This window comes from Gopherus flavomarginatus, chromosome 5 (assembly GCF_025201925.1).
Source record: "Gopherus flavomarginatus isolate rGopFla2 chromosome 5, rGopFla2.mat.asm, whole genome shotgun sequence".
Classification (NCBI taxonomy): Eukaryota; Metazoa; Chordata; order Testudines; family Testudinidae; genus Gopherus; species Gopherus flavomarginatus.
Window position 1 is genome coordinate 99,313,051 of NC_066621.1, and position 23,306 is coordinate 99,336,356.

At 41.1% G+C, this 23,306-nt stretch overlaps 2 protein-coding genes across 8 annotated transcripts; one reads left to right on the forward strand and one right to left on the reverse strand.

Moving 5' to 3' along the window:
• Positions 1-382: 382 nt before the first annotated feature.
• Positions 383-13,894, reverse strand: LOC127051905 (protein-L-isoaspartate(D-aspartate) O-methyltransferase-like). Of its 4 annotated transcripts, none has more exons than XM_050954877.1 (9): positions 13,779-13,892; positions 7,996-8,143; positions 6,940-7,044; positions 4,163-4,194; positions 3,506-3,610; positions 2,434-2,554; positions 1,584-1,669; positions 1,200-1,369; positions 383-855 (listed from the first exon to the last, which is right to left on the reverse strand). In XM_050954877.1, exons 2-9 carry the CDS (start codon positions 8,111-8,113, stop codon positions 843-845), a joined length of 750 nt encoding a protein of 249 aa, XP_050810834.1. In that variant the 5' UTR covers positions 8,114-8,143; positions 13,779-13,892; the 3' UTR covers positions 383-842. The 4 variants fall into 4 exon arrangements, with proteins under 4 accessions (XP_050810834.1, XP_050810835.1, XP_050810836.1 ...); XM_050954878.1 differs by having other exon boundaries at positions 13,716-13,888; XM_050954879.1 differs by lacking the exon at positions 13,779-13,892 and adding an exon at positions 13,471-13,494.
• Positions 13,895-13,975: 81 nt separating this feature from the next.
• Positions 13,976-18,580, forward strand: CCDC32 (coiled-coil domain containing 32). Of its 4 annotated transcripts, none has more exons than XM_050954906.1 (4): positions 13,976-14,062; positions 14,987-15,242; positions 16,924-17,080; positions 18,182-18,580. In XM_050954906.1, the coding sequence occupies exons 2-4, from the start codon at positions 14,999-15,001 to the stop codon at positions 18,318-18,320; spliced, it is 540 nt and encodes a 179-aa protein (XP_050810863.1). In that variant the 5' UTR covers positions 13,976-14,062; positions 14,987-14,998; the 3' UTR covers positions 18,321-18,580. The 4 variants fall into 4 exon arrangements, with proteins under 4 accessions (XP_050810863.1, XP_050810860.1, XP_050810859.1 ...); XM_050954903.1 differs by having other exon boundaries at positions 13,999-14,090; XM_050954902.1 differs by having other exon boundaries at positions 14,049-14,119.
• The last annotated feature ends 4,726 nt before the right edge of the window (positions 18,581-23,306 follow it).

Consider the following 23,306-nt stretch of genomic DNA (forward strand, 5'->3'; position numbering starts at 1 on the left):
AAGACTAATGCTTACCTCTTACCCTTTTATATCCCTAGTGGGAGCTTCCTTATTTCAGCCCTATTAATTTGATCAAGATTCAGGGCCCAATTTGAAGGGAGAAAAGAATTCCAGCTTCTAGAACACATACAATCCAATTTCAGAAAAGATGCCACAACAATGGTGCTAATCAGCATTATATGAAATATGGGACCTCTCTTTCATTTTAAAGACCACCCATTTTTTCCCCTCTATTGAAAAGAAGGGCCTAATTTAAGAGAGAGCCTTAGGAGCCTGTATCTTAATTCTGCGTAAGCATGAATGATTGCTAACACCAAGTCCTGGCTTCACCCAGGGAACAGTGTGTTCATACAGCTGATTAACTAGCTCACCAAAAAGGGGATGAGAAAAGAATACGTTTAATCTAGAAGATTAATCGGATCAAATACATACTGTAATTTTTCTTCAAGCATCAGACGAGCAAGTCATGAATATAATGCGCTACCATTTAATCAAGTATAATACACATGAATTCTCAAATCTGTAACAGTATTGCACACTCTCCATTCACATAGATATTGTATGTGGAGCTGACCGAAGAGGACAACTGGGCTTATCTGGTTTTACTCAGTCCAGGAAGAAATCAGACAAGATCTCCACAGCTTAGGAACTGGGTTCTGACTGATCTGGAAAAATATTCTTCTCGAACTCCTCCTTGAGTTCTTTAAAAAGCAGAAAATGCCATTGTGATGTGTCCAAGTTAGAAAAAAAAAATGTATAAAGCAAAGCCATACACATCTATAGTTGCTTCTTCAGGAACTGGTTCATGAGCTTTCCAAGATCATTTTGTAAGTGATATTCTGTCAGACTTCATCCCTATGGGTGGAAAAAAGGCAACTGTGTTACTGCCGTGAATAAATTCACAATGATAATGAATCTGAATACAATACTTATGAAAACAAAAGGCCAGATTGTGATGGAAGCTAGCATGATCCATTATTTGTTAGTTTCTAAAGTAGAAGGAGATGCACACTGCTCTCTTGCTGTGCCTGAGCATGTATGCCCCTTCCCTTCGTCTTCCTGGCTGCATCTGCTAGGATTCTGGGGGTGGATCTTTCAGCCAGCGGATTCTGGAGATAGGCGCTTCTGTCAACATCTTACCAGTGACAAGGGCAAGGGGAACAAAAACAAAATTACAATCAGGGAAACGTATTTTTTACCGAGGCCACTGCTTCTCCTTATCTGTCAGGGGAACATAGATCACGCCCATCAGTTGCGTTTCCACGATTTGCCCATCACTGGTTTTGTCATACTGCATCAGAACCTGGTTTGCACCTGCAGGCCCAACTGGCAAGATCAACCGGCCACCTGGCTTCAACTCTTTCAGCAACTGTCGAACAGAGGAGTCAATATCAACAAGGACCAGAAACAGTTTGAACAAGGAAAGTGACAAAAGTAAAGCAGATTATGAGGTCTATTATGTCCACCAAAGGCATTTACAGGGTTGCCAGCTTCGCACAGAACAGAAAGGAAGTTATTCCAGTTTTGTTACAGCCACAGGTGCAAGGGAATGAATGCAGACAGAGATGTCTGTTAGTTCTTACCTCCTTTGGTACAGTGTCTGCTGCTGCTCCAACATGGATAGCATCATAAGGTGCTTCTTCAGGGTATCCCTGCCTGCCATCTCCAACTGCAGAGAGGGAATGTGCATTGAAGATCCTTGTTCATATGGTAACAACCTAGAGAACCTTCTCTCTTTCCTTTCACTTGAAAGATACGTGAAGAAGGCTTTTGTATGTCAATTGTGTTGGCAATTTGGATTTCTACAAGAAGCCTACTAAGACAGGCTGCTCTATAAAGTTAATTTTTAAAGATAGGTTTTGGAAACAGGCAAACACCATTAGAGGAAGGAGACACCAGAGCTGGGACAGACCCTGCATGACAAAGTAGGTTAGTGCAGATGCAGGACTCCAGAGACCAACATTTAAATCTGATGGGTCACAACAGAAGTAGAGTTTGGTAGTTTCCAATGGAGATATGGTCAAAAACCAAACCCAGTTATTTGATATTAACAGCAGTCTTTACTTAAGAGGGGCTTAGTACTGAAACAAAAGAGTTGTTGCATACCCATAAGGATAAAGTTGTATTGACAGAGCTGTTTGGAGATGGATCAATTGAATGGCACCTGCCTACATTATATATGGCTTCAGTCAATGTTATTAGCCACCTAACCTTTCATTTGCACTTACCTGTTGAAATTAAATTATTCAACAGAAAAATATAGTTTCTTTCTTAATACTGTGACAAGCACTTGAGTACTACCGAAAAAAAAAAAATTATGCCAACTACTGAGAGAGGCAGGTCTGCAGAAATAAGTAAGGGCTAAGCACTGCCAGGCTACAATGCATTCAGGTACAGGAATGAAACAATAAGGTCATGGGCTACTGAGCTCACCCAGAAGTTTCAGACGGCCAGAAGTGAGTAGAGTTGGGTCATCTTCTCTGACATTTCTAATGGATTCATGGACCAGCTCTTCAATATGTTCTATGCCTACTGCCTTCCCTGTGGGACCCACCTGAAAAACAGACATGTGCATATAGAGATTGTGCATTGTACAGGTGTTTTACTGTAGCAGTAGAAGGATTAGAGAGAATTTCCAGGAAATTATCTGTTTTGGGGAAATATCTGAATAAGAGGTGCAAATTCTGTATCAAGTTAGTTTTAATGATGGGTAATCCTGTTTATAGAATCATAGGACTGGAAAGAAACTCAGGAAGTCATCTAGTCCAGTCCCCTGCACTCATGGCAGGACTAAGTATTATTTAGACCATTTCTGACAGGTGTTAGTCTAACCTACTCTTTAAAAATCTCCAGTGATGAGGATTCCACGACCTCCCTAGGCAATTTATTCCAGTGCTTAACCACTCCGAGAGTTAGGAAGCTTTTCCTAATGTCTATCCTAAACCTCCCTTGCTGCAATTTAACCCCCTTGCTTCTTGTCAATATATATAACGTTACCTGAAAGATGACTATCCCAGTCTATGGGGATTCCTAATCAGCATTCATTAGGAAAGATGCAGTCATCCTCTAAAGGTAGATTGGGAAGAAGAAACAAAAGCCTTCCTTGTCATGATTTCTTTTTGAAAATGTGACTGTTTCCCTGGTAGGAGAGTGTCATGGGCAGTCTTCTAGTGCTCTAAGAGTATTTTCAGAAATTCCTTTCGTTTTATGTAGAGTATGTTTAAGTTCAACAAAGCAAGTGAAAGTAAGAAAGAGACCGTTTCTGTATATGGCACTTAATTCACTCCCTTTTCAGTGTATACTGGGTTAATTTGTCTACTAGATCGTACTTCTGTTGGCAGATACACCATCTGTTTATATTCAAACTGACTGGAGGGATCACATTTATCTCTTGTTTAAGCTGATCTGGAGAGAAAAACCACAATAGGCTTGCTTTAAGAAGCAGATTACTTTTCTTCATATTTATCTCAAGCAAAGAAGTAAATAATCTTGTACTTTTGCTCACCATTCTAGCAAAGCAAGCTGTGAGGTAACCACTTCCTGATCCCACATCCAGGGCCTTTGCTCCTTCCACTAGCTGATCCTTCAGCAACTCCAGAGCATGGGCATGCTATGGGGATAACACCAACAAGATGATATTATGATGCACACTTTCACACAGAGATGATAATTTCTCTCATGCCCCCAGTTTCTCCAGCCAGAATTGTGTTAATTGTGCAAGCATATTATGTTTTAAAACGGAACTTTTTCCTTCTCATGACTCATTTTGCAGTGATGTCCCAATGTTGAGTTTGTAAAACCATTCTGATGACAGCACGACAGCACCTTTGAAAGTTATTAGGAATATGGATTTCATTAGTGGAATGTGTAGCAGAAAATATCTGGCTTGTGAAGGAAGAGGATCTCTTGAAAAAATAGAAAACTTCACTTTAAACAATAATTCTGTCTTAATAAGGCTAACAACTGATTTTTCAAGGTTGACTGTCCTTCCTTAAAACTGTAAGTATTTCACACAGTTGTACAGGACACCAGTAATAAGTGACATGTGGTACAAGGCAGTGTCCAATGCTCATGCACATAAGACCTATGTCAACTTGCTATTACATCTTTTAAATTAAAGCTAACCTCCAAGTCTATGAATAGAATGGAAAGTTTATCTTACCATGTGGGGTGCACTGATTGTAGCCTTATATCCTGAAAAGAAACCACTGACCGTTAAACAGAGGTAATATGAAATTATGACAATGTCTGTATAATTACTATTACCACCTCTAAACTGTTTTTATTTTTCTTTCAATATTGCAAACCTTTTCTGTTCTCCCACCTATCTGAGGCAACGTACTGACTTAAACTACCTCCTCTAGGGGGTGTTAATGACAGCAAAGCAGCTAAGAGCAATATTTCAGCTCCTGACTGTTCCAGTCACCACCTAAGTATTCCAATCAACAACTTTTCAGGCTCATTCACAACCAAGACAGTTCTTCTGTTGCTTAGAGCCCACTTTTGCAGCCACTCCAATCAATAAGAATTCCGAGCACAGAATTGACCTGTTATGAGTTTGTTTGTAAGGAAGGGTGCGGGGGGGGCATAATAGCCAGAAAAAATAGCTAAGTACTATAATACCACAAATTGTCTAGCATTAAGCCACAAAGTGGATACGCTCAAAATAGAAGACCAAAAAAATCAGATTTCAATGTGCTTGGTGTGGGAAAATAAGTTGTCTGAGAAATCAATAGAATGGTAGTGGAGGCAGCAGGGAGAAGTCTTAGAATGGATAATAATTCAAGGTTCACCCACTCAAGATTTCAGGAGAGGAGGAAGAAAAGCTACAAACAGTATCTGCCTGTGCTAAAGATGCATGTGTGTGGAGGAAATTTAGATGTCTTTGTTGAGATACCTCAGTGAGAGATTTCAGCTTCAGTTGTTTATTGGAACTGCTGATTTAGACGAAGTTGCGAGGGAAGCTTTCATGGCTGAGCATGCATGAGTGAAATATCAATGTACACTATGGTTACTATGCCTCGTGTCTTAGGAAAAAAACCTGTCTCATAGAATGGAGCAAAGCTAAAACAAAAGTGTAGGGGCAGTGCTGGGGTGGCCAACCTGTGGTTCCAGACCCGCATGCAGCTCTTCGGAAGTTAACATGCGACTCCTTGCATAGGTGCTGACTCGGAGGCTGGAGCTACAGGAGCAAACTTTTTAATATGCTGGGGTGCTCACTGCTGAACCCCTGGCTCTGCCCCAGGTCCTGACCCCACTTCGCCCCTTCCCCAAGGTTCTTGCCACTTCCCCTGAGCCTGCCGTGCCCTCACTTCTCCTTCCCTCCCTCCCCCCAAGCCTCCTGCATGCCATGGAACAGCTGATTGTGGTGGGCAGGAGGCATGGTGAGGGAGGTGCTGATCGGAGGGGCTACCAGTGGGCAGGAGGTGCTGGGAGGGGTGGGGGGATCTGATGGAGGGGCTGCTGACATTACTGTGGCTCTCTGGCAATGTACATTGGTAAATTCTGGCTCCTTCTCAGGCTCAGGTTGGCCACCCCGGCGTAGTGTTTAGCAGCAGTCATCTCAGTTACATGCAGCATTCATAATATTTTCATGGAAATTATTCAGTTAATGTGGACATTCATGAATGAGCAAGTCACAAAATGGCTTCATCCTTCAAATAAAAGAATTCTACAGCCTAACCCAAAATTTTTATTTCCCCTAACATCCCCTCCCCCCATTAAAATATGCCTCATGATTCAAGGTGATAGGTGCCATGGATGATATTGCAGAGTCAGGATTTTTGCTCTTATCTTCCAGCCATCCTTTTTAATCAAAAATCAATCCCATTTTCTGACTTTGCACGTGGAAGGAAAAAGTTATTTCAAGGAGGCTTTCGCACTAAGTATCACAATCCAGTTCCTGACAGCACCAAATACTTTACACAGGGCATACAGAAATACTGTTTACTATTTTCTCCTTTGAGTTTATACTGTTTGTATTTATCTACTTAATTTTTGAATCTACAGATGTTTTAAGGTTTTCCTCTTTTCTGGCTCACAAATGAGGTACTGAGTATGCACAACACAACTCCTCCTGAAGTCAACTGGATTTGTGGGTGCACTGCACCTCTGAAATTCACACCAGTGGCTTTTTGAACTATCTGTTGTCTTGTTTACACTTACAGCAATGTGTAGTATATACTCATTACACATGTAGCTTCAGCCTGCTTTCACTGCAGCCTGTATCCACACTTGTCACTACAGTGTGTAGCTATCTGCAGCAATGAAAAGCTTGGGTGGGGGAGCTGCCAGAGCCTCTCACTACAGCAGGGAAATGCTTCAGCAACAGGACACTACACTGCTAAAAACAGCCATGTAGACGTAGGAGGCACCCCTTGGGCATGTAGAGAGCTGGTAAGGTATATAGATTAGGGTTCAGGCATATTGGTCTCTCTACTTGCTCAAGTCATGTCTCACTATCTACACTGCTATTTATATCCATGCCAGCGGGACATGCAGTGTCAGTACACCATACACTCCCCTAAATGTAGACATACCTTGTGTCAAGAAACAATGGTCTACCAATGATCAGGGCTAATCTTCATACCATTTGTTCTTTCAACACTTCATAAAGAGTTTTGTTCTTCAAATACAGTGGCCTCATGATCACATCTGAGCATTCCCAGCCTCCAAATGGCAGATCCTTTTTCTATTTCTCCCAAAGAAACCCTTGAGTAGACCCATTCGAATACTCTTCTCGATGAGCCAGCTGTAAGAGTGCACATGAACTGTTCCCCTTTCCCATTCTTGCCACTATTCCATATAGGCAAGAATTGCTAGCATAGTAAACCAAGACCTACAAACTCACTCTGTGTCTTCCCTCCACTATTCAATCACTGAGATTAGTGCAGCCATTACACATACCATAAAAGTGTCAATCTGCTACAAATTTCTTACCTATTGACTGAGGAGAATCCATGTATGGGAAATACTTGGTGTAGTGGGCTCTATCTGTGGCCAATAACACATCCAAGACCCGTTGAGATTTAATCACTCCATTTTCTTTAAAAAAAGGATGGAGAGAAAGATTTCAGTTATTTAGTACTGTAACATGTTCAGGTTTGGACAGAGGCAGTGAAGGGTTTGGGAGGGACAGGCAACAGAGCTACTTGTTTGCCTCCAGGTTTGTGGTTCAGATCTATCCTAGGTTAATAGTGAGTAAAAGTAGCTACCTTCCAATAGCAGTTTGATGCCCTGAATCAAATGAGTTGACAATCTCAGGTCAGTTCCTAGCAGGCAGGTGCCTGCATTACTAAACACCACACTTGGCAGTCTCAGCAAAGAGGCAAAGGACTAAATGGACAGATTTATTTACACTGTTACCCCCGTATGTGATTTCTTCAGGTCATATTTAAGGCACCTTGGCAGGATGTAAAGTTATGTAGTTAAGGAGAATGACTGCAGAGAAGTTCATAGTTCCTTCATTTCTAATTTCCCTGCAGTAACTCCTGCTGAGAGAACAACTGTGTTGCTCTAACAGGGGAATTCAAAGCTATTACAGTTACAACCCAAATCATTTGTCCAAAACGGAGTGGGAATACCAAAAACTATTCTAGTCTCAAGACAGCCCATTGGAGTTAACTGCACAGAGCACTGACTTTTACAGTCAGTTACATCAGCTTCAGTCTCTCTATGCTCTATGTAATTGTCTACAGAATCATACAAAAGGTGTTTTGCATATTCTCAAATTAGACACACGAGAGACTTTGGGCTAGTTTTCCTAGCATCGTGTCCTGTTTAGGATTAGAACTGAACAGTTTCAGGCTGTGACATCAAGATTCTGAAGTGGGTGAAGATAAAAGTGCCAAGACTATTGCAGGACATTTTAGAATGATGGATTACAATCTCATTCAGTCAAACGTGAAAATCAAACCTACAACTGTTGAAGTGCTGTGAAGTTTCATCGTCAGCTTTAAGTGTGAGCTCTGAAGAGGGGCTGCTGGCGGTACTCACTGTAAAGATTGTTGAGTAGCTCAGCATGTGTTTTCCCACTTGAAGTCCAGGCCATGGTTCTTGTGAGCAACAGTCCCATGAGCACAGTAAATATAGCACACTGCAACACACGGCTCATCTCTCACAAATGCACAGTGGCCTCCCAGACCTTGCATGCCAGTCATGGGGGGAGAAAGAGAGAGAAAGACTTTAAAACAAGCTCGGATAACACCCAGCGAAACTCAAATCTTTCCCAAATCACAAATGGCCAAGATTAAAATGATATACACATCCTATAGCCATTAAACAATTTATGTTACATGATGTGCCTGATTACCAACCCTGAAGAATCAATACCTCTGACCAAACAATATACAGAGCACAGATTGCTGCAATGCAAGAATTCCTCATACTGCTCTGCCAATACGTCTTAACCTGGACCTAGAGAAAGCGCCTCCATGCATAAAAGCGTACTTTAGTTTCGGAAGAGTTGTCAGTTGGCTAACTGATGATGTGGACACTTATTCCCAAGGAATACAGAATCAGATGCCCAAACATACATGGCAACAGCTTTCTGTCATCACTAACCTGGGCTGGACTCTAACTAGCAGTATAGAAACAGAAGGTTCTGTATCCAGTTACCACTTTTCTGCACTTCTCAGTGTTATGACCAACACTGAACCGTTTTTGAAGACACCCATTCCGAAGATATGAAGATGCCTCTGGACTCACATAAGCCCTTAAGTTCATTTTTTAAATTAAGAAATTAACCAACATTACAAACACAACTTGAATGTCTAAAGAAGGAAAAAACTAAACACTATTGCTACAGACATCCATAATTACATAAACACAGTTCCTACATATTTTTCAGCAACTAAAACTTGCTTCTCAAAATTCAAGGAAGTGAGGACGAATCTGTATCATTTAAGGGCTTCATAACAGTCCCCTGATTACTGGGGAGCTACTTCAAGTACAGGTCTCCTTTGAAGAGTGTAATGGCATTTTCTTACTCCTTGTGAATATGTGGTCAGTTTTATTGTATTTTTTTTTATCATTAGAGCCAGTACATAAGTTTTTATTAGCTTGTAATCCTTTTAGCCTCTCAAAGCCAACACAGCTATGGGAGAGCGAGCTGAAGTTCCTGTTCCATGGTAAGCACTAGAATTTTTTTCCTAACTTCCAGCTGGTGATATGAGTGCAGTTCTACTGTCTTCAGATTCTGCTGTAATGCCGCCTGTGAGGTAGCAGTGCTTGTGCAATCCCCTCCCCTTCAATGTAGACCACAGATGTCACTGAGCTTAATTTGGCCTGCAGAGCTATTTTTGCTAGTGATGATGTGCAAGATGGAAAAAACCCAGATTGACTGTCAGAGCCTAGGCTCAGTTTACAGGACTGGGTGTTGGAAGAGACTCTTACCTGTAAGTTAGGCACATTTGATGCAGAAGTAATCAAGACAAACAAAAAACCCAGTTATTTCAGTAACCTTTTAGAGAAGAACTACTCTATCATCCTGTGTAACAATATACAGCAATGCCACTGTGACAGTGTATACCCTTATGTTCATTCCTTTTTCCAAGACTATGCTAAATTTTGTCATAATTGGATAATTTTATTTGTACACAGTTACTACTTGCATGCATTACTTGTAGTCACTTAGTCTTTCTGTAGTTAATAAACTTGTTTTATCTAAATCAGTATGCTTGGATTGAAGTGTTTAGGAAAATTCACTTAGGATAACAGGATTTGTGCATATCATATTCTATAAATAAAATGATGGACTTTATATGAGCTCGTATTATCCAGGAGAAGGTTGGGCAGTAAAAGATGCCCATTTCTGGGGAAAAGTCTGGGACTGGGAATTTGCTGGTGTTGCTCTGCAGTGTAATTCAAGAGTAACTGGCCATAGCACTCATATAATATAGCTAGGAATATATGTGTGGGCAGACCAGGAGCGGTTGCTTTCACAGCAGAGCAGTATAAAAGACACCTCAGGCTGGAGAATTGAGGGGAGACAGCTGTTCAACAGTCTGGATTGTTTCCTGTGTAATGTCACAGGCACACACCACTTTAGGACAGGAAGTAAAGAATGAATCCAACCCAAGCTGCAGAGGGAACTTAAGAGAAAAGACATAAGCTAGATACAAAGGAGTTTGACCAGGGTATTGGAGCTCAAACATCTATTTTCAGTAAATACCACCACATCATCCTGATTTTGATTTTTTTCTCCCACATGCCACAACAGTTTGCAGAATATCAGTTGCCCAGCTTTTAGTTTAAGTGGTTCTAATGCTATTGGTGTGTGGATTGATGGAAGGCATTAAAGATGGCAGCCTTGAGAGTCCAAATTTTACATTACAGGTGGCTGCTAGGTAGATGTGGAGTCTCTGGAAGGGTAGATTTTCATATCTCTGAATCTTCTACTATCTGTACATTTAATATGGGGGAATAACCTTTACATCCCTGTACTTCTCAATCACAGTTACATACAGTCTTCTGTACCCGTTAGTCATTCCCATCCCCTGCCCTCAAAGCAAAAGGAAACCTGAATTAAACCATAGGGTCTCTATAATTACTCAACTATAGTTACTTTCATGACCAATGTGATTTACATATGCAAACAATGATGAAAAGGAAGTGACAGGCAGTCAAGTAAGAGATGGAAAAAGCAAAGAGAAAGCTAAAACATGGCTTTCTACCTTGGTCTGACCCAGAATGCTGGGAAAGGCAACGGAAATGCCCAACTTTGCCCCCACCCCCACAAGGGCTTACTGCAGGATCCTGTTAAAAATGAAAGTTACAAATAGTGTTGAGCTAGTAACAAATTCTCCATGTCCACTACACATTCCTTGACATATTACTTCTTTGTCCACCCAGAAACAAGTTTAGTCTTCAAGGACACCTTCCTCTAAAAAAATGAGAGTGAGGAATTCCCTTCTCACCTCAAAGAAAGACCATTATACACCATGAATGGCAGAAGGGTGACCCAGAACTCCAGGGTCATGGCTATTGGAAGAGGATATTTTGCACATCTATAGCCTTTCATCCAAGGACATCTTTAGAGTCAAGCTCCCTCCCAGATCATCAAACCCTTCAAAGACCACTTTTTCCTCCCTACAGCAAGAATAGCCTCACACAAGATCATGAATTATTTTAAACAAAATCTTACAACCTAGCTCTAGGTTTTACAGGATTTATCACAGGCAAGTAAAAGAAAATTACTTTTGTCACTTATTATAGCTAGGTAACTCCAGGTTACCTCTGCCTGAAACTCATTATAATGAAAGAATATTGACACCCATACAGGATGTCTAGAGATTATTAATATTTGCAGTTGTTCCTCTTGCAGCAAAGATTTTACTGGTTCTGAGAAATCACATATGTAAAAGCCTTTCAACTGGAGATCACACTAATTTGTCAATTATGAGAAAGCTTCATAAGCAAGAAGAGCTGAATACTGAATAATAGTGAAACTAATCACCAAATATATGTTAAAGCATTAAAGTACAGACCTCTGTGGTGCAGAACACAGCACTGAAATGGTTTAAATGTGATGTTGGTTAATATTACAAGGGGGAGGTGGATTATTTATTTTCAGTTTTAAAACTTTACTTGCAATATTAGAGTTGACTAGCATTTGTTCAGCTGAGAGATTTTAAAAAGATGTTAAAGATAATCAGATGGGAGAAGGCTGAGGGAAGTTCCACTGTGACATGTACATCAGAATTAAGGGTTCACTCTCAGTACAATTATATTTGAAGTCAATGTGAAAAAGCAACCATTCCCCAGATAGGAATAAGATCAGACCACTGACTCCATCTGATCTGGTGGTAGCTGACCACCAGCAAAGGCCAAAACTGGTTTCTTCAAGACAAGATCCCTTAAATGCACCCCCAATCAATTGTGCAATGCTGTGCATTAGGGGTAGGGGAGGAAATGCTGTCTGTACCTCTACAAGCAATGAATCTTCAGATCACAAACTATTTCATTACCTCGCTTATTTTAACTTGCATAACTATACATGCTGTTGCATTGTGGAGTTGAGAATTTAATAGACTGTGGTAATTCTCCTAAAGGAGAAAACCTTAAGGCAAGGGTGCATGTGTGGCAAACTACACCATACTTAAGTGATAAAAACCTTTTTTACATCTCTTTACAGAACTTGAAATAATTAAAAATACTCTTTAATATTAATCAAAAGTTTGTTAGTTTTAAAGGGTGCACCTGGAGAACACATGGCAACATTGGAATGGGATAACTGAAAGCAACAGCAGGGATTCAAGCCAATATGTAAGGTACTAATTTGCCAGAAGAGTCCTCCAGAGAATATTGCTGACTATTACCTACAGCAGGGGTCGGCAACCTTTCAGAAGCGGTGTGCTAAGTCTTCATTTAGTCACTCAGATTTAAGGTTTCACGTGCCAATAATACATTTTAACATTTTTAGAAGGTCTCTCTCTCTAAGTCTATAATATATAACTAAACTGTTGTTGTATGTAAAGTAAATAAGGTTTTTAAAATGTTTAAGAAGCTTCATTTAAAATTAAATTAAAATGCAGAGCCCCCTGGACCAGTGGCCAGGACCCAGGCAGTGTGAGTGCCAGTGAAAAATCAGCTCGCGTGCCGCCTTTGGCACGCATGCCATAGGTTGCCTACTCTTGACCTACAGTGTTCTCTACCTAACTATAGATTGCTTAATTACACAATCAGTTTATGCATATAAGAATCAGAGCATGTTCAGTTGCAAGTTATTACAGTAGAAGCTTGGTGTTAGGAATACCAGAGTTATGAACGGACTAGTCATCAACACACCTCATTTGGAACTGGAAGTATACAATAAGACACCAGCAGAGATTTAAAAAAGCAAATAAAGCACAGTCCTGTTTTAAACAGAAACTACTAAAAGTAAAGAGAAAGCAGCATTTTTTTCTAGCTACTGAAGTTTCAAAGCTGTATTAAGTCAATATCAGTTGTAAACTTTTGAAAGAATAACCATAATGGTTTGTCCAGAGTTCCGAACATTTCAGTGTTATGAACAACCTCCATTCCCAAGGTGTTTAAGTCTGAGGTTCTAGTGTAAAAGTTATCTATACAAGGACCTTTTAAAAATTCACTATTCAAATACCAAATTAAGCTGTAAATGCTGCTCTCTGCTGTGTTAAAGCTCCTGCCCCTTGACTTGTCTGAAGAGTTTTGGTCCACCCACCACCTTTACCACGTGCAGCGAAGTGCAAAGCAACACATCACTCGAGTATAAAAACATCCCGTTGGGAAACAACGCGTGTGTCCCAGTGGCCAAGGGAAGAGGCAAGGGCAAGGCCCAGACAGGGCTGGACAGTTTCCAGCTCTCTTCCCGCCTCCCTCCCTCCGCGCTTGCACCCAGGAGGGGCGGGTCCCGGGCGGTGCGCTCAGCACTCACCGACGAACCAGGGTTTGTAAAATTAAGCCTCTGACTCAAGTACCAGCGACTTAAAAGCGAAGGCAAAAGAAATAAACCCTCGATCCCAAGGGAACCGGCCAGCGCAGGCAGCCCTCGCCCCGGGCTGGCTGGGCGCCCCAGCGCTGGGCGAAGGAGGCTGAGGGGCGCCGCCGGGCGCGGATCGAGGCAGGCAGTTGGCAGCGGTGGAGGCCGCGGAGGGGCCCCGCCCAGCCCCGCCCACCAGGCCGAGAACGCAGATCCCTCTCCGGTGCCCACAGGGCCGGCGGGGGCACAGACAACGCTACGTCCTTCCCTAGCGCACCTGACTGGGACCCCGCGCTGCCCCTGCGGAAGTGGAGTGGGTCAGGGGGAGCAGCAGCCTCACCTGCGCAGGCGCACTAGGACCTCCTCCGAGTCCTCATACCGCACATACCCACTTTCACGCCCCTCTCTACTGGGAATAACAACGACTGCCCTCCGCGCTCCGTTTATTATGAGGACAACTTCCGCCTGGTTTCAAGATGGGGTCACGCCAAGCACCGCGCTGTATTCCCCGCCCCCTCTCTCCAGGAGAAAGAATAATTGGCATTTTCCTGTAGCCAATGGCTGGCACTGCGGTGCTGCCCTTCCGTTCGCTGATTGGTCAGACTAGACGTCAGTGAAATCTCCGTACGTCCCCATTCGTCCTACCGTGGAGGTAAGAGAGGGCAGCAGTGAGGGACTCAGGTAGGTGGGTTCTTGGGCTCTGTCGATACCGAGGTGTCGCTGCTGCCTCTGTGCCGGGGGAGGGGCCGTCAGCGCACCTCTGGCTTCAGCAGGGGAAAGGTCAGGGAGATTGTTCCCCAAAGAGGCGGTAGCAGCTCCCCCGAGGCTGAAGGGCCTCCATGATGAGGCCATTGGCATCGCCACTATCCTATGGACTTGACCCTGCTGAGATTTTGAGCCTTTATTTTCATGCCTGGCCTATGCCGCCCGAGGCAAAGATTGTGCCCTGCATGGAAGATGGGCAGCCTCCCCCCACCCGTAGCGTCTCCCTGAATGGGGATGTGCAAAAAATGGTACCCGGAGCTCAACCACACTTGTCTTTTGGGGATTTACATAACCTGAGCAACAAGGTTTTTGTAATCATGCCTTTTTTGCCCATGTGAATAGGCTCTGGCAAACCTTGGACTGTGTTCACTGTGGCAGAATTGCTGCCTTATGAAGTAGTGTTTGGTTTGAAAATTTCAGGCTTAGGTGAATGGCCTGTAAGTCACAGGATGGACCCATCAAAATCAGGGTGGCTGATTTTGATAGTGTAAACTGGACATTATTTTAAATTGACTGAGGTGCAAGCTTTTCTGAATCACTCTATTATGACTCATACAGTAATAGATCACAATCGCAATTTGCAGCATACAAATACAATCTCTTAGTACAAATTTCCCTTTATGGAAAGTGAGAAACTAGACTTAGCTCCTTTCAGAAAATCACGTTCTAAAAATCTAGAAGCTTTCCCTTTATTTAGACTTAAGAGTACGGAAAGAATCATGTGTAGATGTAAACATTGTTTTACAGTTGTTGCTTACAATTCATCGTATGTATTTTTTTCAGGAATTCTGCATAATGAAAATGATTGAGAATGTTGACTCTGTAGTGACCAGGTCAAGCCAGGACCTCTGGGCTGAAATCTGTTCATGTCTGCCAGACCCAGACCAGAAAGATGACTTTAGTGATGCTTTTACAGATTCCTTCACAGATTCTTACATCAATGGAGAAAGTCAAGATGAAGAATCAGCTGGTTCTTTCCAAGCAAATCTGAAGCCCTGGGCACCTCTGAAAGATTCAGAGATATATTTAGCATCACTAGGTAAGTATATGATGGTAATTCCAGTTTCTGAGTTTGCTTCAGGCCATGTCCACACTACAGAGTAAAATCGAAATTAATAAAATCGATTTTATAAAACAGGTTTTATAAAATCGATTTTACGCGTCCACACTAGGGCACATTACTTCGGTGGTGTGCGTCCATGGTCCCAGGCTACCATCGATTTCCGGAGCGGTGCACTCTGGGTAGCTCAGTAAAAGAATGGGACCAATAACTTTGATTTCCGTCCACACTAACCCTAAATCGATATAGTAATATCGATTTTAGGTTTACTCCTCTCGTTGAGCAGGAGTACAGAAATCGATTTTAAGACCCCTTAAAATTGATTTTAAGTGCCTTGTAGTGTGGACGGGTACAGCGTTAAATCGATTTAATGCTGTTTAAATCGATTTAATGCTGTAGTGTGGACCAGGCCTCAGAAAGTAAGTTTAGAGAATGGCAATGGCTTCTGTGTCTCTGTTAGTGTAATTGTAACTGAGGGGATGACACTCATCCTTCTGAATTAAAAGGCTCTGGACTCAAGCTCCACATGAGGATTTGGCTTGTACCTAAGGTTGATGGTGCACTGACGTACTGGCAATCTGAGGAGCTGCAAAATTAACTTAGCCCAGCGGAAGCTTAACCAAGTTAATACTGAGACCCTTTCTGCATGTTTCTGGGTATTTCTGTAGGTGAATTAAAGATCCCACACCATCTTTCAAAAATAATTCAGAGTTAACCACTGTTCCTCCTCTAAAGGAAATAGTTTCTGCTACATTTAACTATGAATAGGGAATATGTTCTGAACTCATAATGACTCTGTCTGTATTACCTGTATCTAATTTGTTGCTTTGTGAAACCTTTTGAGACACTTCTAATCATTCTATCAAATATGTTGTGTGCTTATGGAGAGAAATGCAGTTTACTATTGATCCATGACCACTGTCCAGCTTGGGGGAGAAGAACTCAAAACAAATACGAGTGGTACTTTCCTAAGTCCTGCACACTAAAGAGATCAAAAAAAGAAGTCACTCACAGGAATAGTGCAGATCTTCATAATGTGATCATCCCTCTTCTTTTCTGCACACTGTATGCGTCCTGACATCAGTTCTTCTCTTGTGCTTTGATCAGTTGTTTAACAGTTAATGTTGGCACTTAAATTCTTATGACTAGGCTTGGGAGTCAGTACCCTGTTGCAATTAATAGGAGCACTTTTTACCTCACAGCTATTGTTTCAGCCTGTGTACTGAGTTGCAAGGTTTCACAGTCTTTGCAACCAAAAGGGCTAGAGACTTGTGCCTTAAAACGACAACTTAGAATCTGAAGCACAAGGTGACAGCCTCCAAAAAAAAATACTGGCCTGTTATGCCACCACAAGCTGGCCCAATTTGACTCCTTCCTATGACACTGAGTTCTATCAAAACTACAGTGAGCATGAGTTAATACATGAGCCAGATAAAGAAGAAATCCACAATAATGAAATTTTTAAAAAAGACAACCCTATTGCTTTAAACAAAAGAATGCACTCATCAAGATTTCAAGTAGTAGTAAAATGGTTAAATTTTAAATATCATTTAATTATGCAGAGTTAATCTAACCCTTTGGATTTAAGCTCTCTTGCCATAACCACCTGTTTTTCTTTCTCTTCAAATAAATTTTTTTTTCTCTCCCCAACCCCGCCCAGAGAGAAGACTGATGAGAATTAAGGGTTTGTCTCAGGAAGTGACCTCCAAGGATATGCTGCAAACTCTGGCCCAAGCAAAGAAGGAATGCTGGGATAGGTTCCTGCAGGAAAAGTTTGAATCTGAATTTTATGTGGAGGGACATGAATCTGAAGAGAGGTAACAAGCATGATGAGGAAAAGCCAGTCAGACTGATTTAGTGATTACTATTAGCAAATAAAGCAAAGCTTTCTTTTTTTTTTTTTTTTAAAGTAAAATTGTTGGAGATTTCTAGTGAAGTGTGTGTGGGAATTATAGCATTACAGTAATATTGATACTTAACACTTGGCCTCTTCTGAGCAAGTCACTGATATTACTACAGCATTTCAGCGGGACAGGAAAGTAGTCCTATCTCCATCTTGTACATAGGATGACTGTGTGGCAAAGAGGTTAAGGCCTGAATTTTGAAAAGTCCGCTAATTTTGGGTGCCTCCATTTTGGAGTGTCCAACTTGATACACGTTGGACTTGCTTTTCATAGGTGCTTTGGCTTCAATTGCTTTATTTAGAATGGTCGGTGCTCAGGCTTGCTGAAAATATGGCTGAATATGTCTCAGTTGGGAAATATCTAAAAATTTAGGCCTAAGCCTAGAGTGAGAATCTCTATGCAAACCAGCTCCTGAATCCGCGCAGAGTCCCACTGAAGTCCACACCTGCTCCAGCAAGAGAGAGACCTGTGAGGAGCTTTTTGCAAGATCAGGTCCAGGCAGGAGCTGGTGTCAGAGCTCAGATTAGAACTCTTGAGTTCCTGGCTCCTGTTTCTGTGCTTAGCCTGTAGTGCTCTTGTAAGCTCTCTTCCTTGAAAATAAAAGTTTTATATAAGTGCTAAATATTAGCATCCTCATTAGGTAGGTCAGATAAAGGAAACGGAAATTGTTCAGGCTTGTAGAACAATGGTCCTATTTCTGTCTCATGAAAGATGCTGTTTCCTGTACTTTGAACTGCAGTCCCTTAGAGACAACGTCCTGACTTGTGTTACAGATGCCATTAAAACATCATTTGGGGATGTCAGGAACCAAACAGTCATCTTCTTGAGCACAGTGGATTCCTGTTTCTTTTCTGGCACGCAGATTAGTTTGTTAATAAATCCTTCCTGTAGCCATAGGAGAGCCTATACAATGGAAGAAAGGCCTGTGGAGGGTTAACACCACCATATTTTATAATTCAGTACTGGCTTTTACTGCTACCTTATATTTAACGTATTACTTCTGCTTTCCCTCAGCACCCTGGAACATTTAAAGCGGTGGCTGCAGCCTGATAAAGTGGCAATCAGTACTGAAGAGGTACAGTACCTGATTCCCCCAGAGTCCCATATAGAGAAGCAAGAAACTGGGGAAGAGCCTCCAGCAGCAGAACAATGAAATGCACTCCAACCCATGCAAAGCGGCTGTCCAAGGACTGATGGAGCTGCATTCAGTGGCAGTAATAAAAGGGCAGGGTGAGGAATTGCCAATCTTTGGTCAGCAAAGGAAAGAGCTATGGACATCCAGAGGATAGAATTGCATTTTTTTTAATCGACAGGAGTGAAGTGTCCTGCAACTTTGTGCATGCTGGACTTAAATCTTGTTTTTATCTACATGGTTTTCCATCTTGTAGCAAAACAATCATTCCAGTTTAAAAAGTTGTTTGTAATTCACAAAAAGAAGCTCGTCAAAAAGGGTGATATCCTAGAATAGCGCAGCTAATAACTCAAAAGACAGACATTTCTTCCTCCTTTCTTATACCCTCTCTTTGTGGCTATATCTTTCCTGTTGCTAGCTTCACAGGCTTTACTCGTTGATCTGTTACAACAATTCTGCTGTAAAGTTATCTGTAAAACTGCACAATCTGTGCTTGAGTTGGCTCTAAACTGTATCCTGGAGAGATGAGAAACATTTGCCCTGTTTGGATTTGGTGCAAACTAAATGGCACCGTACTCTCCAACGCCAATTACCAAAGCCTGTTTAACACTCTTCTCTTTATAATGTACCAGCCTGGAATATCACATTTATTGGACCTTCAGACAGTCTTGTTTGAAAAGAAGTGTTCCTCTACTTTTTTTCTTCTGTTTGATTTGTTTCCCTCCCCGAGAGGGGCAGGTTAGAATCTAAATCAGTGGAAGTGACAACTGCTCAATGGATTGTTTTCATGTTAAATAATTCTTTGAGTCTTACATTAAGCCTGTTCGTATAGATACCTGATCTGTTTTATCTGCAGCAAATTGTCTCCTATCATTACTCAGAGGGTCTGTAATCCTGACCTTTGTATGAGACTGACTCTTATAATTATTGTATAGTAGCTGCAGTTTCTTATATGATATCAACAGCATAAGGCAATAGAGAGCAATAGCTTACATCTTCTGCTAAATCACTAATCACTGTAGTGATTAGTTCTAATACTTTATACCGATGTAGATGTTCTGTAGCAAATATGGATCTGTGAAATGCACTTACAAACCAGCTTCTTGAAATACCTACCACTGTTTCCATATCTCCATAATTGAGTGGTGGTTTTACTGCTACTTCTGAGCAGGAAGTCCAACAGGATGACTTGAGACTAGTCTAAATGGGGAAATTTACCTGCAGAACTATATCATTATAGTTATGCCAGTATAAGTCCCTGCATGAACACTCTTATTACAGAATAAGTGTCCACATGGGAAATTATACCAGTATAACTATATACATACCGGTACAGAACTATACCAGTATAGTTATGTCAGTAAACTTCCCCATGTAGACATGGGAAATACAGCTCGTTGTTTGAACATATAGAGCTGAGTCTTTTATTGGCCCACAGCTGGGAAGAATTTACAGTATTAGTGCCAGTGAAAACCCAGACTTAAGTCTCCTTCACTGCAAAACTACTTATTTGAAAGAATCAGACAAGCAGCAAAAAGGTTATACACCGCTTCTTCCTAATAAGCCTCAATTTCTCAAGCATAAACTCTTAGTAACTGTGTTGGCCCTATGCATTATCCTGCTTGGCAAATAAAGCAGGTATAGCTACCAGTTCTAGATGGAGACTTCTTTTCCTTTTCTTCTCAAGCACTTGATCTGTCAAATGTCCCTGGTCCAGGGTGTTGGCTACCCTGAAACCCTGTGGTTCAAAAGTCTCTTAATAAAGTCCCTCACAGTAGGGTATTGGCTATAGTGGAAGTCCAACAGCATCACAAACCTCCTTGGATATTAGTTGGGGAGGCAGTGGCATGTATGATTATTCCCCAGTACTTAAACTTATCTCCAAGGAGTCACAAGTCCCCCAAATATGCCGTGTTGGCATTTCATAACTTTTTTTTTTTCTGCTTAATATTTTTGGATGGGACTACAGGGCCAGACTGAAGGCCAACTAACATTTACCTTTTCATCAATCATTCGCCTCAGCTCTTTGTTGTGCTGTTCTAAGGAGTCAGTTGACCCAAGTCAGTTAGTGCCAAGTCTACCATCTATATGTTTTCTGCGTTTTCTAGGTGGTCTGACCATGACAGTTCTTCCAGATCAGCACAAATACACAGAGCTCCGATTAAACATCCAAAGTACACAGTTGTGTCAGCATCCAAATGCAAGTTCAGCACTCTCACTCAGTAACTTTCCATACCATCTGTCTGATGCTAAGGGAACCCTGATCCCAGAATCTCCTAGCAAATTCAGACTTACTAAGCTGTACCAGTCTCATGTCAATCACAGTAATTCATAGTGTTGAGATGGTGCTGAATTATTAAGGACAGGAGATGTACAAGATGTGTTTTTTAAATTAAATTTCCACTATTTAACTCCCCCAAATTTAAAATGCTGTTTAAAAGTAGAAAAGTACACCTTCTACCTTGATATAACATGAATTCAGATATAATGTGGTAAAGCAGTGCTCCGGGGGGGGATGGGGCTGCGCACTCCAGTGGATCAAAGCAAGTTCGATATAACACGGTTTCACCTATAACACGGTAAGATATTTTGGCTCCCAAGGACAGCGTTATATCGAGGTAGAGGTGTAAGTGTACATTTGAAAATCTCTTGTTTTATTATACATCGATACTGAGTTTCTATTCTGTAGCTGAAACTGTTGTCAGACTATAATGAGGATGACTTTCTATTTGATACAGTTCACAAGGACGTGTTAATGATTTCCTCCTCTTTGTAATCAGATTGAGGTTAGGATATTTTATACTACACTGTAGTTTCCCTTTAAAGCTGCTAGTAAAGAGAGTATACACCTGGAATCAGAAAGTCTCAACCTAAGTTGAAGTTTCAACAAAATTTAAATATTTGAACCTACAGATTGAGTAACTGAGGTAATTTCATGCAAAAATAAACCAGTTTTTGAGTTACATTTTACGTATAATAAAATGAAGCTAAATATATGAATTGGCTCTTCTGTTTGTTCAGAGGGGGAAGTTTAGAGCAAGCAATTTTGGTTTTTGACTTTTCCATTTTAAAAAGGTGTTGCACCTTCTATGGGTCATCTTAATTATCACTTCAAAAGTTTTTTTTCTCCTGATGATAGCTCATCTCAATTGATTAGACTCTTCCTGTTGGTATGCATACTTCCATCTTTTCCTGTTCTCTGTAGTATAAATATCTCTTGTCTGTGTGTTCCAGTCTATGCATCCGAAGAAGTGAGCTGTAGCTCAAGAAAGCTCATGCTGAAATAAATGTTAGTCTCTGAGGTGCCACAAGTACTCCTGTTTTTCCAAGGAAAAGGAGTATTCTGACTACATCATTAGCAACTGAGCTCTTCCTGTTTACACTGATATGTCACCAGTCACATCACATCCCCACTGGATGTCACTGCACTGAACAATGTACATTAGTAAGGTGTAGGTAGTAGATTACACACTGAACTATGGACGCGTAGTCCTATGGCCTTGTGAGCCAATCTTGGTACCTCACAGACAGACAACTGAAAGGGGAAGTGGGATATTGTAATCTGTAAATAGTTCCATTCAATTCTATCACTGAAGCCAGTTGTGTGAGGGGCAGAGTACCTTCAGCTCCCACAAAGCTGAGTCCCATATGCAGTAATATATATGGGAGTGTTTGTTGCTTTCAAATGGTGCAGGATCAGGCCCACTGACTAGTGTACTTAGCCTTTTGCAAGACAGGGTGAAATAAGACTGCTATAAATTAATTCTGAACAAAAACACAGAAAAACTTATAAAAACATACCTGTAAAAGATTGTCAGGGGGGTAAATGAATGTACAAGGTTCAGGATAATGGTGAATCAGGTCCACAAAACTCTCCACATCTTAACAGAGAATTTAAACCATCAAAACGTAAAGACTCTTATTAAATGACTTTTAACTGGAGAGCAGACTTGGATCAAACATCAGATCCAACTCTCTCAATGTTGATGAAATCTAGATCCAAAGCCTCTGGCTCAGGCTTATCTCTACATCTGCCTTGATCCAGGCAGAAAGCAGTGGCATATTAGCCTGAGAATAGACAGAGAAACAAGGGAAATTGGTTAATATATCAACATTGAAACTGATATAGCCCAGTAATATATGTTAAAGAAAGTACAGAAGAATTTAGATGTGCTACAGCTGAGTAAAAATGTACGTGTGTATACAGTAACTCACAGAAATTGTATGTTGACTGGACTACATGGATAAAACAGAGGAACACCAAAACTACCATACACACTTTTATATAAATGATAAAACACGACTTTCTTGTAGCTAGGGGGAAAACACAACTACCAAGAAATGAAAGCTAGAGTGCACCATGAACAACTTCCAAAAATGTCCAAAACAAGTCCTTTCAGGAAATCAAACAAACAAATTCAAACTGGAGAAAATACCACCCCATAAACCTACTTGAATTTTACCTCCGTGCATCTGTGGGAAAGTGAAAAGGAATGAGCTGTATAAGAAGCAAGTTTGAATCTAATATACTTCAGGATACTGAACAAGACTAGAGAATAATAAAAATGTGTTCTAACCATTGACTGCACTCTTTCCACATAAGAAAAAACCCCCAATAGTATCCTTATGTGCACCAGGAGATGTGACAGAGCAAATAGCAGAAGGAAAAGGACTGATGAAACAAATTAGATGCTGGAAAAACAAACCAACTATAAAATTCTTGACCACAGCATTAACAGTAGCATTATGTGAAAGGTTGATATTCAGATGATAAAACAAATACAGGAAAGTTACCATGAAATTTAGAAGCTGTTTCCAGACAAAAGTAAAGCACAAATTAAATTTCCTATTCTCTCCTCCATTCCCCTATATATCTTCTAACTCAGCTGGGCTTTCTACCGTTTACTATTAGTATTTTTCTTTATTCACAGTATGCAATGACTTTTTTCCCCTAAAATTTGTCCAGAAATGTGGATAATTCTGGTATATGTGACAGCTCAGCAATAC

What these genes read in the sequence shown, in the direction of transcription:
- CCDC32 (XM_050954906.1), top strand. Translation starts at nt 14,999, where the DNA reads ATGAAAATGATTGAGAATGTTGACTCTGTAGTGACCAGGTCAAGCCAG. An exon ending in GATATATTTAGCATCACTAG is followed by an intron (nt 15,243 to 16,923) that starts GTAAGTATATGA and finishes AACCCCGCCCAG; the next exon opens with AGAGAAGACTGATGAGAATT. An exon ending in GGACATGAATCTGAAGAGAG is followed by an intron (nt 17,081 to 18,181) that starts GTAACAAGCATG and finishes GCTTTCCCTCAG; the next exon opens with CACCCTGGAACATTTAAAGC.
- LOC127051905 (XM_050954877.1), bottom strand. Translation starts at nt 8,113, where the DNA reads ATGAGCCGTGTGTTGCAGTGTGCTATATTTACTGTGCTCATGGGACTG. An exon ending in TGGCCGTCTGAAACTTCTGG is followed by an intron (nt 1,670 to 2,433) that starts GTGAGCTCAGTA and finishes CCCTCTCTGCAG; the next exon opens with TTGGAGATGGCAGGCAGGGA. An exon ending in CAGACACTGTACCAAAGGAG is followed by an intron (nt 1,370 to 1,583) that starts GTAAGAACTAAC and finishes TCTGTTCGACAG; the next exon opens with TTGCTGAAAGAGTTGAAGCC.